Source organism: Corylus avellana, chromosome 2 (genome assembly GCF_965113065.1).
Source record: "Corylus avellana chromosome 2, dhCorAvel1.hap1.2, whole genome shotgun sequence".
NCBI classification, from domain to species: domain Eukaryota; kingdom Viridiplantae; phylum Streptophyta; class Magnoliopsida; order Fagales; family Betulaceae; genus Corylus; species Corylus avellana.
The window spans coordinates 40,246,759-40,265,405 of NC_142491.1; the positions used below are offsets into that span (position 1 = coordinate 40,246,759).

At 36.1% G+C, this 18,647-nt stretch overlaps 2 protein-coding genes and 1 pseudogene across 3 annotated transcripts; all 3 read right to left on the bottom strand.

Moving 5' to 3' along the window:
* Window positions 1-7,817: 7,817 nt before the first annotated feature.
* Window positions 7,818-10,862, bottom strand: LOC132175867 (transcription termination factor MTERF5, chloroplastic-like; annotated as a pseudogene). The gene is made up of 5 exons (XR_015911327.1): window positions 10,797-10,862; window positions 10,579-10,651; window positions 9,778-9,828; window positions 9,423-9,638; window positions 7,818-9,067 (listed from the first exon to the last, which is right to left on the bottom strand). The product of XR_015911327.1 is annotated as a transcription termination factor MTERF5, chloroplastic-like (transcript).
* Window positions 10,863-12,511: 1,649 nt separating this feature from the next.
* On the bottom strand, window positions 12,512-18,254 carry LOC132175778 (uncharacterized). The gene is made up of 4 exons (XM_088512790.1): window positions 17,829-18,254; window positions 17,184-17,338; window positions 13,189-13,558; window positions 12,512-13,002 (listed from the first exon to the last, which is right to left on the bottom strand). Exons 1-4 carry the CDS (start codon window positions 18,181-18,183, stop codon window positions 12,680-12,682), a joined length of 1,203 nt encoding a protein of 400 aa, XP_088368916.1. The 5' UTR covers window positions 18,184-18,254; the 3' UTR covers window positions 12,512-12,679.
* Window positions 16,286-17,134, bottom strand: LOC132168141 (uncharacterized). Its single transcript, XM_059579234.2, has one exon. It carries the CDS (start codon window positions 16,950-16,952, stop codon window positions 16,449-16,451), a length of 504 nt encoding a protein of 167 aa, XP_059435217.2. The 5' UTR covers window positions 16,953-17,134; the 3' UTR covers window positions 16,286-16,448.
* Window positions 18,255-18,647: the final 393 nt, after the last annotated feature.

The following is an 18,647-nucleotide window of genomic DNA, read 5'->3' on the forward strand; positions in this document are numbered from 1 at the left end:
TTTCTGGTGAGACATCTTTAAAAAAATCCCTATTTATTGGCTGCTCCACGTGTTCCTAAGTTGTTCCTCGTCGTGAATCTCGTGATGCAATCAATCGGCAAACATGGGCCGGAAAAAATAAATCCACCGGCCACCGGCCATATAATGTATCTTTGGTTGTCCATTTTATTCTTTCAACTACTTTTTGAGTTTGTCTCAAAGCTAACGTTATCTTTGTTTTTCCACTTCCACCATTAATGCTATGCTTGCATTTGTAGCTTTCATATAAAAAAATCACACATATAGTTTACTTAACTATCAACTAAGATATGTTACTAAACGTGTCTTACTTAAAACTTTGATAACATTGGCCTCCAATTAATGACGAAGTTTTTCTTTAAATTTGCTTGAACGGAATGCTTTCATCCCAATTTATTAATCTGAAGTATGTTTTTAGAGCGATTTTGAATAGAATCCTTTTAAGTTCATTTGAATCAGATAATATCCAATTAGTTATATTTAAGGGATATTTTTGTTTTTTTCACTTTTAGAGAGAACAAAAATAGTCTACCAATATAACCAACTGGATATTCTTCTGTTCAAATGAACTGAAATATCGGAGATATAATAACACTTAGCTATATTTGAGGCATATACACCACTTGCCTCTTAAACGACATGAAAAATGATCATTTCCATTTCAAATTTCCTTAATTCTCTCTAGTTAGTGCATTTAAAATGACAAAATTATCCAAATTTTTTTGATGTTAAAATTTTTGGATGGAAAATGCTAGGTGTTCTTCTAGTATTATTCTTATGTCATTCAAACTATAATGTGGCTTTTAAAATTACCAATAGATTAAAAGTTAATAATGATAATCTTAAATTTAACGATAATTTTAAAAGTCACGTGACAGTTGAGAGAATATCAGGAAAACATTAGAAAAATACTTAACATTTTTTTTTTTTTTTTTTTTGACAATACTACCGTTCTAAATGTACTAACCTAAAAAAATAGAAGAGATTTAAAACGGAGAGAATCATTTTTTAGGTTAATAAATCTAACTCAATCACCATCATTGATAAGCCCTTGTTTGGCATTTAATGGAAGGAGCATTATATTCACCTACTGACCTACCGCTCTTTCATTTTCAGAAAATCTCTCCACATCTTCTCTAGACAACTGGTTTCAGTAACTCTGTACCACATCTCTTCACACTTGTCAATTTAACTGTTCATGATGGCCATAAATTTTGGTTTTGTTTTTGTATTTGTCTATATTAAAAAGAAAATTACCCAAAAGTATTTCTAAAGAATACAGGCTGCAATTTTAAATACTTCGTTTTTACTAGTATCAACATATTTATAAAGTTTGATAGACATATTTTTGTAATACACATATTTTGTTATAAAATATTTATTTTCTATATGAAATTATGTTTTTCATATTTTTAAAAATAATAATAATAATAACACACTACATAAAAAGAAAGGAAAATTTCATTTTAGACCCCTGAACTATCACACGATTTCATATACCCCTGAACTTTGAAACCTCTCAATTCGGACCTCCGAACTTTCAATTGCAATCAATTTGAACTCTTCCGTCAATTTTTTGCCATTAAAACACATAAAAAGACCAAATTACCCTTCAATTTTCTTTTTATTAAAAAAAATTGAAAAAAGGGCCACAAGGTGGCCCAACCGTAGGTTACCTTGTGATTTTCCTTTTTATAATATTTTTTTTTTAAAAAAAATAATTTTAAATTAAGTGTAAATTTGAAATTTTATAAAAAATTTAGAGGTACGTATAAACGCCATTGTATCACTTTTAACTTTTAAAATTTGACGGAGATATTCAAATTAATTGCAATTGAAAGTTTTTGGGTTCAAATTTAGAGGTTTCAAAGTTCGGGAGGGTATATCAAATTACGTGATATAGTTTAGGAGTCTAAAGTGAAATTTATTTAAAAAAAAAAGAAAAAAAAAAGCATGATTGCTTTGCATTTTTGGGCCTAGGCTACGTGCTTGCATGTGTTTATTTATGTGGTTCGTACATAATTCTGATTTTACGTTGACTAATTATCACTCTAATCACAATTAGAGGAGTTTTATTATGCAAGGCAAGTTTGAGCCACTAGATTGTGGAGTGTTACCGGTGCAATTTAAAAATAAAGACATATATTTTTTTCAGTGCGATTTTATTATTATTATTATTTAAATTAAGTCTTCAAACCACAAGTTACTAAAATAAGGCTAACAATTTTGGGAAGGTTTAATTAATTGTGTTTATTAATCTAAATTGCATACAAATATTTATAGATTATTTGGATTAAATAATTAAAAGTATTCAAAAAGGAAGTGAGATGGTGGGTGTAACTTGTTTTATGAGCCAAAAGTAATGATACGTGCTTCACATGATCAAGTGGAACATTGTAGAAATTAGAAAGTTCCAAAGTCAATGAATTTCCGGTCTGCACGTGTACAACATTTTCAAAATATAAATTATACTTTATTGCCGTTGAGTGCACCTAATTATGACCAACCTTCGCCGGTTCCCTCGCTCGCACGTAGAATAGCTGTAATGATAGGTAATTCAATCGACTGAAAATTACGCCTCAAACCCTCGCTCGCACGTAGAATAGCTGTATTGATAAGTAGTTCAATCGATTGAAAATTACGCCTCATAAAACCGAAGTTACTAATTCGAATTTCATTTTGCCTCTTTCTTTTTCTTTATGTGTACATGTCAAATATATATATATATATATATATATATATATATATATATATATATATATATTTCAAGAGCTTTGGCAACGTTTCTTTTTTAAAACAAAAGGCAAAAGAATATTCAGATAATTCAAAATATAAAATATTTAAAACTGCTTTCACATTTTATCTCTTGTTACAATAAAAAAAGGGAAAAAAAATCACTCTCTAAAAGTTTTATCACAAAAACCCATTTTTCTTTACATAAAATTAGAAAAGAAAGGGGAAGAGACTTTTTTTCCTTTCTTTCTCTCTAAGCAAATGGAGAAATGATTTCAAAGGAAACAAGAAACATAAAGCTGATTGATTAAGCGGATAAGATAAGAAATCATGAATTTAATTATTTAGATTAATGTTCTAACATTGTTTCTTACGTGTACGTTTAAATTTATATTCAACAAGTGAGTTGCCTCCAATTTCTTTATTAGAAATAATTCTAGAAGTCCCTATTTTTTCATTGTTTTTATTTTTTGTTCCTCTATTAATTTACAGCCCCCCTCCCCCCCTCCCAAAAAAAAGTGAAACCCAACACGCAAGGGCGTAACTACCTTGAGACTTGGTATAGGATTATACAGACAAACGATTATTAACTGTTAATAGCCGCTAACTACTTAGGGTGGTGCAGTTACTGGTAGTAGGGTAAGCAGATGTGGTACCCTTATATATAATATATATATAGAAATAGTATAGCAAAACAACATTATTTTGTTATAGGATTTCGTATCAAAATCCTAAAATTGGCTCAAAACAGTCCTAAAACCATCTAAAACATGCCATAAAAAGAGGCCCAAAAGGACCTAACAAGCAGTTACCACGGTGCATTTTTGGCGTAAATAACCGCTACCACTTGTATAGGCCTACTTGGGGGGCCTAAATGGCTCAAGGTGTTCTTCAATTTGTTTTATTATAAAAATGTCACTATAATCTTTTCAAAATTAAAATTTTACCCCACAATATATATACATATATATTAAATCGTCCCCTACACCATAAATTCTAATCCAACCCTTGATAATATGTAGAATATTAATTGAAACAGGGTAAACTCTAATATCCGATTCCAACTCATCGTGACGCTCTGATACCATATTAAATTGCCACCTATCTAAAAACGTTACATGAATAATGATCTATCAATTTAGAGAGTAATGAGAGATACATATACTAAATAAACGAATAGAAATAAATTACTTAGCCTAGAAAAAAGATTAAGAATAAGAATAAATTCTCTAGAAGTTAACTAGTTGAGGGGGTATAAGGGGATGCTTGCCATGGAATTAAAATGAAAACTAGTTGGAACACGCCAAGTTGTTGGCTAAGCATAAGTAGACTTTATCCAAAATATTGGAGCAAAAAGTCTTTCGTTTTATTATTATTATTATTATTTTTTTAAAAAAAATTGTAAAAGGTCTAAGAGAAGAATATTCCTTTTGAGTGTGGTCTCCCTATATATATATATATATATAACATATTTATTGAGTAGCATCTACATATATAAGATGCTAGGGTAGCATCATGTTTTTCATTAGCCCTAAGTTGAAAGTCAAAAAAATTGATGAGACTCTCCACAATCCTAACAATACACGATTAGGATCTTATTCAGTTCAAATGAATAAGAGAGGAGACGATTTTTTAAAATAGAAAGGTAAAATTGCTATTTTATATTTTTTTAGACAATTTTGCCCTTCTGTTTTAAATGATCGAGTCCTATAAGATGATCCAAATTTTCTACAATGGACATATTTGTCTCCGATTCTTTATGAAACAAACATGTTATCCCAATTAATATTGTTGGGTTACAAACCAAAACCCTAACTCTAATAGTATTAGAGGACGAGAAACACCCTTAATAACCTAAAAACAAAGGATTATTCACCCGAGTTATCATTCTAAGCATTTTGCTGAACACTTTATTAGAATTATAATATTCAATTTCGTTTCCATGAGCAACATTGATGGGGAAATCTTTTTTTTTTTTTTTTTTTTTTTTTTTTTTTTTTCGAAATTTTAGTTAAACAACCACTAGAAAATAGAGAACTCTCTTTTGAAAAGAAATTTGATTGAAAAATTATTGGTTAGTAGAAACATGATGCGGATCCGAATATTGCAAATGATCGCCCATCCGCATCCGCGTGTACTCCAAGAAGGAGTCTATTGAAGGAGATGCACTATCGGTTTTCGATAAAGAAGAGAAACGAATTTCAGTTACAGAAGTCTCCATAATAAGATAAAACTACAGCGGAATAAGGAGACTATAGCCCACATAACAAAATAACAACAAACGGAAACTAAAATCCAAAAACCGACAGCGGCAGCTAAGCCGTGAGGCTAGGGTTGACGGCGAAGAGACGAGAAGAAATGGTGATGAGAGAGAAGGGGAGACATGGACCATGAAACATAAAGTTTTGGTACGTGAGAATAGAGTATAGACCACAATGTTTTGGATATCGAAGTACTGAAGTTTGTACTGTGCAGACAAAGCAAAGCCTTTAACGACCTTTTCTTGTGGCCCTTGGAAAATCAAGCAACTATAGTCAATGGACCTCACTAATTAAGCTACCAAAAAAAGAATTAAAAAAAAAAAAGCTACCAAAAAAAGAAAAAAAGAAAAAGAAAGAAGAAGGCGTTATTATGTGGATCACGAAGTGTGATGGGTGTACCACTTTTTTCATGTTTAAACTTTATAGGCAGTCGGTCCATAATTGTGGCCGTAAATCATGTGACCACGATAGCTAGGCGTTACAAACATTAATTGCTTACTGCAACGCTCATTAAAGTCTCTAAAAATATTAAAGTGTCATAGACCGAAAGGGACTCTCTCGGATTGAATTCAACCGGAGAGGAGAAACCGGTCCTTTAATTTAGAATGACAGAATTGTCATTTTATAATTTTTTTTTGACAATTTTACTCTTCATTTAAAAGGGACCGGCTCATCTCTAGTTGAATTTGACTGGAGAGGATCCTTCTCCGTCATAGACACACTATACCCCACGCGAATTAGTATTATCTTCGGTTAATTTGAACTTAAGAGTATATAATTAGTTATATTTTAAGAGTATTTTTATTAATTTAAAAAATTAAAAATACCCTTCAAATATAATTAGCTCCATACATATCCGGTTTCTTTAAATTGACCCAAAAAAAAAAAAAAAAAAGAGAAAAAAATGAAAGAAAGAATATTTCTTGACTTTTCATTTCCTTTTTAACTTTTTGGGATCGGTGGTGGACAACCTATGAATATTCTAGGCCCTGGCCGAGGTGGTGGCCTGGTAGCTCTAAGGCCCAACAGGCCTTTGGGTATTGGTTGGAAATAGTCATTCTTTAACCCCTTGTGTTTTGCCAAAGATTTTAATATCATCCCATTAAGGCATAAGTGAAACTTTAGATGGCTAATACTAATAGGATTAAGGATTTTTATTTTGGGAGTCAGACTCTCACCCTAGTACATGCCCAACCAATGTAACAATTTTCTTTAGATGGCTAATACTAATAGGATTAAGGATTTTTATTTCGAGAGTCAGACTCTCACCCTAGTATATGCCCAACCAATGTAACAATTTTCTTGAAACTACTGAACCACCACCACTGATAGTTCATAAATAGATTTATAGTTGTATTTACAGTATTATTACCGGAGGAAAATAAAAATTAGTGGACTACCTAGCCCTTTTCAACAATCTTTTTTAAAATTTAACAAACGCTAGCTGATTTGTCATGTACTATAAGGACAAATATCAATTTTATATACTAGGTTAGATGAAAATTCATTTGACCCCATTTGAAAGAAAACTTTGTCCGAACAAAAAAAACAAGAAACAATGCAACCTCTAGAATGACCAGTACTTTCTATATAGTTGATTTTATTTATTTTTTATTTTTTAATGTTTTTTACACAACATTTGAGCCAAATCCTTACATTTTTTTTTTCCCCTCTTTTTCTCTCATGTATCTTTACTATTGTTGTTTCATAAGATGATAATGTTTCTTTCACTTGAATTGTATGTTCAAAGGGTCCTCCATTTCTTAATCCCAATGCAGCACAAATCATTCTGCTAATCATCGACTAATGCAAAGGAGAAAAACCTTGTCAATATATAGGACTAAAAGCAGGTAATCCTTCGGCTCATATTTTCCAAAGGCCATATTTTTCCAACAGGCATAGTCATGTTCTCTTGGTATAAATCAGATTGCTAAACTTTAAATAGGCCAACCCATTGTAGTGCTTAATTCATACATCAAAAACACCATCTCCTTTCCACCATTGATACTTGAAATATTTATCCAACGGCTAGATTCTTGAATTCTTGCAATAGAAACCATTCTGGTAGAACACAGGATTGATTCTTCCTCCTAACTTTGTAGTTCAGCCTGTACACATGTTCATCTCTAACAACTTGAACTACAACATTCCTGAGCTTGATTTAAGGCTCTATGCAAACCAGGATGGATAGGAAAGAAAAATGAAAATAAAAGAAAGAGAATACACCAGTAATGGTTAAGATTATTGGAAGCTCAGCAGCAGCATCGAGCTATGTAAGGAATTAGAGAATATTATTTCTTTTAAAACCTTCTACGTGCCAATTAATGGAAAGAAGCTAGATGACAAAACACAAGACGAACAAAAGATCAGTGAAGTGCCAGCTGAGAAAAAAGAAACAGCAATCCAATCAATGTTGAAACAGCAAACAGAAAAACCTCAGCAAAACCCATGTCTGTAGAACTAAAATACAGCAAACAGCAATCAAATCCAACAAATCCAAACAGCAATCACAGCCAAACCCACCACCACAGTGAAAATATTGGCTTTGATGGAGACAAAAAAACAAAACAAACAAGCTCAACAATGGAAACAAATAGAGTGGAAAGCAACACACCTTTGACCGAGCAAGCCAGAGAGGAATCATGGCTTCGATGGAGACCCCAACGCCACCTTCAATCAATCAAACTAGAGAGAAGAAGAGAGAATTCTTTGAGAGACAGAAACGGGCTTTTGAGAGAGAGAGTTTCAGACAAAAAAAAAAAGATGAGGGATAGGGATAGGGAAAGGGAAAGGGGAAGACTCGGGTGTTGAGAAAAGAAACAATAAAATAACCAAAAGTGTTGTTGAGAATGAATGAAATAAAGCAACATTTCGCTGCGTGTAGCAAAAAATGGGTTTTACATAAGCTACTAGACGTGATTTTTGTCCCATATTAGCTAAATATATACAATATGGGGGTTTTGCCTCATCTGCCAGAGATGCTCATTGGAGCATTCTGTCCATTTTCTTTTTCAAAACATTCTCAAAGTCACTATTTGACCGTGACAGCAACTGGCTCAGCAGCAATGGAACTCCACACTTGTTCATACGTGCATATACCTTGGTTTAATCCTCTCTTCCAAACTATAACCAAAATATAGAGGGTATTTCACCAGCGTTGACTTTGAATAATCCATGGTCAAAAAGAACTCCCATTTTGGTATCAAATTCTTTGACAAGCTATATGAACACAACGCTGCAAATCTTGAAATCATGGTCTCAACTTCCTCAATACTGTATCCCCTCTCGAAGAAAAATTGTATCTGGGGTTTTAAATTGGTCTCAAGGCTAAGGCCAAAAGTATGTGGACAACGATTGAGAAGAACAACAACATCAACCCCCAAAGAACGGAAGTACTCAGCAGTTGACCGTAAGTTGTCCTCCACGCTGTAACTAATAATGGTTGGGTAGCGTGTCAGAATCTTACCAACGCTCTCTGCTGATAGCCCCATCTCATGAAGAAATTCTACAGTGGTCTTCACCTTGTGCCTGCTATAAATGAGAAGCTCTGGACAGCGACATATCAATTTTACCCATTGTTTCTTGTCCATGCCCAAACTCTCTAAGAATGCCATGCTGGGTATAAGATTTCCAGAGAGACTTAGTCCACACAACTGAGGCCTTCTGTTGAGGATGGTCAAAATATCAGATTTTGCTATCCCAAGATCAAGAAGAAACTCGACCAATGGCTTGATTTTCCCCTCCGAGCTATAGTAGGCAAAAGCTGAGAATCTTTGTATAATTCCCTTGATCTGCTCAAGACCCATGCCAAGCTCTATGAGATAGAGAACGTTAGGGCGGAGCTTCCCAGCAGGGTCTATTTCACTCACTCGAGACCTGGCCTTTAGCTTCCTGGAGTCGAGGGTTGGATTGGGCTGAACCCAACTGTTTTCTCTTTAACAGGTGGGCTTGGAAAGTTTCCACTACATCTACTATAAGGTTCCCATGCTCTTCTAGAAGAGCTTCAAGGTAAGGAATAAGAGCGTCCCTGATCTCAAGAGTTGTAAGCTCATGTCCTGCAATGCCAAAGGGAATTTGATTAGATAGGGTCATCACTCATCCCAAAAGTTTAAGCTTATAGGAATGAGTGAATTTAATTACTTAGTTTATACTCTAACACTCTCCTTCACGTATGGACTCAAACTCTCTCTTAATAAGTGAGGCCCAACACATGTAATATTTAATTGAAATAGAAAGTGAATGACGGAGACAATGTTTGAACTCAAGACCTCTGCTCTTATACCAAAAGGCTTAAAAGCCTAAGCTAATAGGAATAAATGAATTTAATCATTTAATTTATACTCTAAAGGGTCCAATTTAGAATCAAAGATAGTGTTGCTCAAGGGAAGTAGTAAGATTTTAAAATCGAACCTAGTAGATATCGAGGTTTATGAATAGAATGAAGCCTTGAGACAAGGTGGTAAATGAAAAGGTCAGACTTATTGATGGCTCTTGCAGCAACTGCATTGCTCAATCCTTGTTTCTTTAAGAACAAGGTCAAAAGAGCCTTGGCTTCTTCTTTTTCTGCTGCCAGCAGGGTTGTACACACCACTTTCAAGCCGAATGATCCCTCTATCCTGGAATCAGCTGCAATAAAATCAAACAAGTAGAAAAAGAGGTTAACATTGTAAAACGATAAATGCAAATGGCCAAATCTTTTGGCTTGTTATTTGAAGGTTGAAATAGCACTGCAAGCCAGACGAAGGAAAATGAAAAATTTGCTCACCAGAATTTGCTTGGCAAGAGAAGAGTTTTGCATGAAAAAAAAAGCTGAGTCCTGAATAAGATAAAACAAAAATCAAAACTTTACCGCCATTAACATGGAAATAGAAAAGAAAACTAAACAAATAAAAAGGGAGAGAGGTGGGGAGGGGTGAGGGAGCTGCAGCTACAGCACAACTGCTAAAATCATTCACAACATTTAGTCACTCACTCAACTATACGAAATTTGGCAGCAAGTATTCTGCCCACCTGGTTAAATTACAGAAAGTTCAAAAGAACAAAAATCAAACCCACTTACAACCTCCAATCTATCAAAACCATTTGGGTTCACTAAGGGGAGTGCTTCATTTCTAACCTCCCATAGACTTGTATAACCTCCTTTTCCCTTTTCCCTTGTTAAATACTATAAAATATTTGGTGTTCTCCTCACCCCTCACCACCACTGCACGTCTGAGGAATACCATCATCTTTTTACACAATCAGTCACTTCCATTCCTTTCCTAAAGCATCTCCACTCGCCTCCCATCTCAAAATCCTTTACAAAAAAAATTTATAACGAAATTCCTTCAAACTAATTTCTTGGTTGCTCAAGCACCCAAGTCCCTAACTTGCCAACAGCACCGAAAAATCGTGAAACAAAATTATAAATTTTGAAATAAAAGCAGAGCGCATCAATGCACCACCGTAGCTCAAAATAAACAGCACTTCACAGAAGAGGTACAAGTATGAACAATCCTGGTTATAAGGAACTACAAACTATACATTAAAAAATCAAGAAATAAAATGAAAAGTGGAGTGAGTATACCTTGAGCTTGAGGCAATGAAAAGTCCTCTTGACAGACGCAAGAGCCGCACACCAGAGCGAATTGCACGGAAAGCTCTCATTTTTCTTGCCTTTTTCCTTTCTGCGTATCCAGAAATTGAAGCAAAAATCAGGTTTCGATGAGAAAGAGCGGGTGTTCGTCTAGAAAACACGTCCTGTGGGCTGTGACTGTACAAGAAAATTTTAATAAGAAATCAAACCAAACCAAACACAGGCCGCATGCCACTTCGGAGTTCGGACACCGGCTTGGTAGAAACATTATACATAAGGGTTTTTTATTTTTATTTTTATTATTATTTTTAAAATACTTTACACTTGGGCTCGTAGTTTTTTTTTTTTTTTTTTTCTACCACGGTCATAAATGGTATTTGACGTACGGAAAAATTAACTTAGTATCTCTGTTAAGTTCCGTAACACAGTGTCATCATATAAAAATGCCATATGTCATAAAAATTAAAAATAAAAATAAAAAAAATTAAAAAAACTAAACCTAAAAAAAAAAATTAAAAAATTCATGGAGCCACCCTCATTTTGGTCATTGGGGGTGGCTGGGCGACCTCATGCCGGTTTGGGGATGGCTTCGTGATCGGCTTGGGGGTGGTTTAGCCACCCCTAATGGCCAAAAAGTTGGTGGCTGAAGCCACACCCAAAGGCCTTGAGAGTGGTCGGCCACCCCATGAATTTTTTAATTTTTTTTTTAGATTTAGTTTTTATTTTTTATTTTTTAGGACACGTGACATTTCTTTGTGACGAGACGTGCCATTCCGTTAATTTGAGCTAACGAAACTTAACAGAAGTACTAAGTTGGTATTTTCTCGTAAGCCAGGTACCATTTATGACCGTTTTAGAACCCTAGGTAGAAAAAATAAAATAAAAAACTGTAAACCCAAGTACTAACAAAGTATTTAATTTTTTTTTTTTTTTTAAGTACATCAACGAATAAATTACAGTCAACAACAAAGAGCTGGACAACCAACAATAAGCTTCAAAACACATCAATGTTTAAAAAAAAAAAGCTTTATGGATTGTTGAAACAAAGACAAAGAAACTTAGTTGTTTGTGTAAGAAGGAAGATGGACTATAAAACTTTCCTTCTTTCTTTTTCCTTTTTGAAATAAATATATTTTGGCCCCTGAACAAGCGGTTATTTTTCATTTAGCCTCATAAATTGAGAGTGAAAATTAGACACTTCAAATTGTCATTTTGTTATTATTACCCCTCTCCAATTACAACCTCTTCGTTAGCTTTGGCTGTTTGTTTAGACGAGAAAGTCAAATTTGATCAAAGTTTTCAGAAACTACTATATATATGATGTTTGAAAAACAGAAAAGTGAAAATGAAGGTGGTTCTTCGAGGATAGTTCGTCCACTCTCATCAAAGTTTACTATCTATATGATGTTTGAAAAATCGTGGTGGTTCATATATAAAATGGTGGTGGTTCATATATATATATATATGATGTTTCAAAAACAGAAAAGTGAAAATGAAGGTGGTTCTTCTTGGATATATAGTTTGGCCACCCTCATCAAAGTTTGCTATCTATATGATGTTTGAAAAATGAAGGTGGTTCTCCGAGAATAGTTCGGCCACCCTCAACAAAATGATAGTTTGATGTACGGCTTCTCTAAACTTTTTTAGGCCTATTTTGGTGTTACAGGCATTTTTTTTAAGATTCTTTTTAAGGCCCGTTTTAGACCATTTTGGGTCTGATTTGAGACTTCTTTTCTTGTTAGCATTTTGAGCCTGCGGGAAAGTGAATTCGTTTCTTGTGTTGCATATTGACTTAGGATCACTACAACAATGAGATTTTGAAAATTCATACGTTGAATCAGCTGTGTTTACCTCTTTATCCAGAAGTTGTATCGGTAGAATTTTATTCTCTATATATATATATATATACACCAAAGATTCATAATAGCAAAGAACCAAATACACATTCCATTACAAAGACAAAAGCTTCTCCAAACAACACAAGCACAGAAAAAACTCTTTCATACGACAACCTGCAGAATCTGATCAACAAACATAACAAAATAAATGTTAATCACCCATCACCCATCATCCTGCTGTGGTGTGGAGCAGCTCAAAGTTCCTCATCGTGGCCTCCTCGACCGACAATATTATCCTTAATTTCCTGGGACTTGTGCTTGGCAGCCTCCAAGGTCTCCCCTGCATTGCTTTTGGCTTTATCATAAACCTCCTTTGTCTTTTCCTTTGCCCAACTCAGCTGCTCCTCTGCCTCCGCCTGCTTCATCGTCGCTTCCTCCACCGCGCCACTCCCCGTCTCCAGGGCTGCACCCTTCGTTTCCTCCGCATTCCTAGATGCCTTCTCTTTTGTCTCCCCTGCCTTCTGGGCTGCTCTCTGTTTTGCTTCGGAATCCTTATCTGCGCTATTTTGACCGGTTCCTGCCCATCCATCCAATTCTCAACAATTAGAAACACCATTTTTTAGGCTTTAAATCACTTTAAAGTGCGAATAAATTACAAATAAATTACAAATCCAAACTTGTAAGTTGTTAGATATTTAGTTTAAAATCGCACTTTTATACGAAAAAAATCGAGGGAAAAGAAAGAAGAGAGAATGGTACTAACCAGAAGCCACCTCCTGGGCCTTGTCTTTGGTCTTCTTCGCAGAGTGAGACGCCATGTCAGAAGCCTCCCTGGCAGCTCCCTTGGAGCCATCATCATCATCATGCTTCAACCCAAGTCCTTCAGAGAGTTTCTCCTTCGCCCACTCCGCCCACGACTCCGAAGCCTCTTTGCTCTCTTGCGCCGTCTCCGCCACCTTATCCTGGGCACGTTTTGCCTTTTCCTTCACTTCCTCGTACTCCCGACCTTCATTTGTCGAGTGCACATCGTGGCCCACGCTGGAGATCGCAAGCGACAGCGCCACCAGCATCACCAGCACCATAGCGAAGAGCCGAGAAGGCGGTTTGGAAGCCATGAAAACGAATGTCGAGCAAAATTACTGAGAAAAGGAGAGATGGCGATCAAAGGGTATTGAGAAAAAAGCAAGCTCTGTAATTCAAATCGCAGCGAGTGTAAGTTTTGGGCGGTTGGGGTGAGATTTTAAAGGAAGAAGACGGTGGACGTGGCAAAGACACGTGTCAGGCGACGTGGCGAGCGTATAAGGCGGGAAGTGGGTGAGTTGGCCGTGTGTCGCATTATGGCGGTTGGGGATGATGAAGTCCCAAAAGCGGCGGTGTGTCATTGTCTCGGTGGAACCGCATGCACCGAATACTTCAATTTCATGCCTTTATCCACGCACCGTGGAAATGTCTTTTTTTTTTTTTTTAATATATATATAAAAGAAAATTACACATGGGTTTCATAGATTTATAACCAAAATCTGAAAAACACAAGAAAAAAAAAAATTGACATCCTATGACTTTATCAATAGGATTCTCTCAATTTCAAGTAAAAATAAGATGATTTAATTTTATTGTATCTATATTTTGAAATAAGTCATTCAATAGTCAAGATTTTATTTTATTACGTTTAACTGTGAATGATATCATTTAAAATTTTTAAATAACACAATATCATGTATACATTTGTTTTGCCTCGGCCTTAGTCTAGGATATGGATTGGCCCTGCTGGCCCAGATTTCATGGGCTGATTTGGATTCAAGTCTAACCTTTGTTTTGCCAAGCTAGAAGAATGCTATAATTTTAGAAAGCATCAGTCGGGACAATGATTGTTTATTTCAAATAGAATAGATAGTATTTATTTTACTGTCGAAATTTAAAGTTGATACATCTAATCATTTGTATAAAGTTAATATTGGCATGCTTTTTAAAAAATGCATATAATGTAAAATTATGTGCACCGTTAAACTTGACCATGAAATAAATATTATTTCTTTCATTTGAAATTGAAATATCCTATTCGGTGAGAGAGAGCTTCAAAATGACTCATGGGAAAAAAATAAATCAGAGGAAGAGGAAAAAAGAAAAGAAAAAAAAGAACAATGATGTGAACCTACTAGTAACAACATAGGAAAAGCTAGACGAGTTTGTCCAAGGTAGCACAATAGACTATATTCTAAAACAATAGTTTTATTATTGGTAGTCGTTCCCCTTTAAATAGAAAAATAATAGACTACATGTTACATGAGGATACTAATCAAAAAAGGACTTTTAAACCATTCAAAAAATGCTACATTTTCCAAATATATTTTTTCTTATTTCTAAATAATGTGTCACAATTTAATAAGATAGTATTAATTATCCAAAATAATAAATTATAGACATATCTTTTTTTTTTTTTTTGAAACATATCATACTCATTCATTGATAAAAGTTGTGAGCCTAAAGCTCTTACAAACAGAGCAAAAAGCTCTGAAGTAAATCATAGCCGAACATAAAGATACAGTCATCAACAACAGACCAAATCAACCAAAACACAGCATCCGCTAACCTATGACTAAATATCAGGTTGAAAACTCAGATTTGCATCAAACAGACACCATCTAATGCATAGGTAGCGCTTATTCCTCGTCCTTGAGAGCAAAACCCCTTAACCGATACTTATTCCTCGGCCTTGAGAGCAAAACCCCCAAGCTGATACTTATTCCTCGGCCTTGAGAGCAAAACCCACAAGCCGATACTCATCTTCCTCGACTCGAAAGCCAGGATAAATTTCACATCCACAACCCAAAGGTTTGGACCAGTAATATCGGGCAGCAACCGGGCGCAACAAAGCAGGAGGAGAAAGCCTTATTACAAGCATAAATAAAACCATACAGGGAACAATAAAACTAATGCAGTAAAAGAAATTACAGCAAATAAAACCAAATACAGGGGAATTCAAAGGAAATACAAAACAGAAAAACAACAAAATAGGAAAATAAATGCAAAAAATACTCAAAGCGAGTCACGGCAGCCGGAAGAGGCCGATCGCAAGCTGGCCGGAAACCGCCGCGGAAGGTGGCACAAAAAGCTTGGCGCAGGAGGGGCGCGTGAAAAGACCCGACAGGGAGCGGTGAGTAGCGAAGCGAGCGCGAATGAGATCAGTGGCACACACAAACAAACAGGGAGGAGGAGAGTTTGAGTGAAAACCCCCAAAAGCAGTACCCACCGAGAGAGAACACAAGCACAACAGAACAGAAAACACCAAAGACAGAAACAAACCTAAAACAAAAAAATGGGAAACAAAGAAAGGAGGAGGGATGCAGGCAACGGGCATCCCTCCTCCCCTGAGGCGATAAATTATAAACATATCATTTGTGAACCAGGGTCGGAACCACTCCTTCGCTCAGGGGGCCAAAGGGTGGTCCCCAATATATTTTAAAAATTAACTTTTGTCTCTCAATATATATATATATATATATATATATATATATATTAATTTTACCCCCAAACAAAATGTTCTTTCTAAGAAAAAATTGAAAATTGAAAAGCGTGGATGTTTGGCAAACAACATCCCACGATATTGTTCATAGTTTAAAAAATTAAAAAAGAAAATAATTACTGATATAGGAAAATGAAAAATTGATATTGAAAAGTGGAAATTTTTTGTTTTATAGTAATTTTTTTTTATTTGAATAGTAATAAAAAGTAAATAATGTGATATAAAAGTGATGATGTTTTGATGTTTATTTTTTTGAAGAAAAATGAAGTGAATAGTGTGGTGGAATGTGTGTAGTTTAACAACCAAGGTCATATGTATATGGCTGCATTAAGAAGAATTGGAATAAAAAACTCCTTATTGAACTCAAATTAAGGGGAGTTTTAGATTAAAACAAAGTAATTAACCTTGGATCACCAAAACAACACGAATTACAAGCTCTTTTATGTATACGACGACAGGCAAACAGCCATGGTGGTGTGAATTGAAGCAGCTGAGCTAGCTCAAAGTTCCTCAAGGTGGTCTCCTCCACCAGCAGCAACATTATCTTTGACTTCGTGGTCGTGGGACTTGTGCTTGGCAGCCTCTACGGTCTCCCCTGCTTTGTTGTTGGCTTTATCATAAACCTCCTTCGCCTTTTCCTTTGCCCAACTCACCTGCTCCTCATCATCTGTCTGCTTCTTCTTCTCCGTGGCAGTTTTCCTGGAGTCAGACTCATCATGCTTTATTCCAAGCGCTTCAGCGAGTTTCTTCTGAGCCCACCCAGCCCACGACTCCGAAGCAGCTTCTTTGCTCTCTGGCGCCTTCTCCTCCTTTACTTCCTTGAAATCATCACCACCACCACCACCACCATCGTCTGTCGAGTGGTTCCTATGCCCCACCGTGGAGATTGCAAGCAGCGCCACCACCAAAACGAAGAGCCGAGAAGCCATGAGATATTTAGAGCCAAGTGTACGTTTTTGGTGGGTTGGGGGCTGGGATTTTATAGGAAAGAGGACGACGAACATGGCCGCGACACTTGTCAGGCGACGTGTCAGGCTTACAATGTTTGTACTTAAGATTATCGTTTTACAGTTGGGGCGGAGCACTGTCAATCTGTCATTGTCTTTGCCTCCCACTCCAACACCCAATGGGGGGATAAAGAGCGTTTCTCATATCTTAATTGTCGTTTAGTGCATGCCTTATCTACGCACCGACGAATGCCTACTACTACAATAGCTTAATTTGTTATTCATCTACAGTAGCTTGTCTCCTGCAGCCTCACTGAGCTTTTCCTTTGCTGCATTTGTTATGTCACCGGCTCTCTCTGTAGCAGGGTTCTTGACTTCTCTAGCCTTCTCGGCTGCTGCATCTTTAACGTCTTTAACCTTATCTGCGCTATTTTGACCGGCTCCTGCCCATTCATCCAACTCTCAACAATTAGAAACACCATTTTTTAGGCTTTAAATCATGGTTTAGCATCTAAAATAGCAGGATTGGGATTGCAATTTCTTACCATTTTAAACTAAAATTGCAAGAAAAAAGTGAGATATTTAAAAATATGCAAAATTTTAAAATGTGATTTGACTCGCAGTTTATCTTTTCAAAACTATGTTAAAAAAGAACAAAATCTCATTACTTCACTTCAAAACGTCATTTTTAATTCCAACTTTCAAAAATATTTAGTTTGAAATCCCACTTTTTAATCTATCAAATCAATTTAAATCATTTTTAGTCTACGCAATGCCAAATGCACTCTAATTTCTCTTCATTTATTTCTGATGGGCAGATAAATTACACTTTCTTAAATTACAAACGCAAACTTGCAAGAGATTTAGTTTAAAATCGCACTTTTTATGCTGAAAAAAATTGCTGGAAAAGAAAGAAGAGAGAAGGGTACTAACCAGAAGCCACCTCCTGGGCCTTGTCTTTGGTCTTCTTTGCAGAGTGAGACGCCATGTCAGAAGCCTCCCTGGCAGCTCCCTTGGAACCATCATCATCACCATCATGCTTCAACCCAAGTCCTTCAGAGAGTTTCTCCTTCGCCCACTCCGCCCACGACTCCGAAGCCTCTTTGCTCTCTTGCGCCGTCTCTGCCGCCTTATCCTGGGCACGTTTTGCCTTGTCCTTCACTTCCTCGTACCCCCGACCTTCATTTGTCGAGTGCACATCGTGGCCCACGCTGGAGATCGCAAGCGGCAGCGCCACCAGCATCACCAGCACCATAGCGAAGAGCCGAGAATAAGGTTTGGAAGCCATGGAAACGAATGTCGAGCAAAATTACTGAGAAAAGGAGCGATGTCGATCAAAGGGTATTGAGAAAAAAACAAGCTCTGTAATTCAAATCGCAGCGAGTGTAAGTTTTGGGCGGTTGGGGTGGGATTTTAAAGGAAGAAGACGGTGGACGTGGCAAAGACACGTGTCAGGCGACGTGGCCAGCGTATAAGGTGGGAAGTGGTGAGTTGGCCGTGTGTCGCATTATGGCTTCCATGTGTCGTTTAAGGTTGGGGATGATGAAGTCCCAAAAGCGGCGGTGTGTCATTGTCTCGGTGGAACCGCATGCACCGAATATATTAATTTCATGCCTTTATCCACGGGAAAAGCTTATCCACGCACCGTGGAAATGTCTTTTTTAAAATAATAATAATAAATAATAAATATTTAAGACAAAATAAAGTTCATTACAAGAAAAGAAAATTACTTAATTACACATGGGTTTCATA

Coding starts and splice junctions, on each gene's coding strand:
- LOC132175778 (XM_088512790.1), bottom strand. CDS start 18,183: ATGGCTTCCAAACCTTATTCTCGGCTCTTCGCTATGGTGCTGGTGATG. Junction 17,339..17,828: donor GGCCCAGGAGGTGGCTTCTG/GTTAGTACCCTT, acceptor ATGAATGGGCAG/GAGCCGGTCAAAATAGCGCA. Junction 13,559..17,183: donor CTGCAGGAGACAAGCTACTG/TAGATGAATAAC, acceptor TCTCAGTAATTT/TGCTCGACATTCGTTTTCAT.
- LOC132168141 (XM_059579234.2), bottom strand. CDS start 16,952: ATGTTCGTCGTCCTCTTTCCTATAAAATCCCAGCCCCCAACCCACCAA.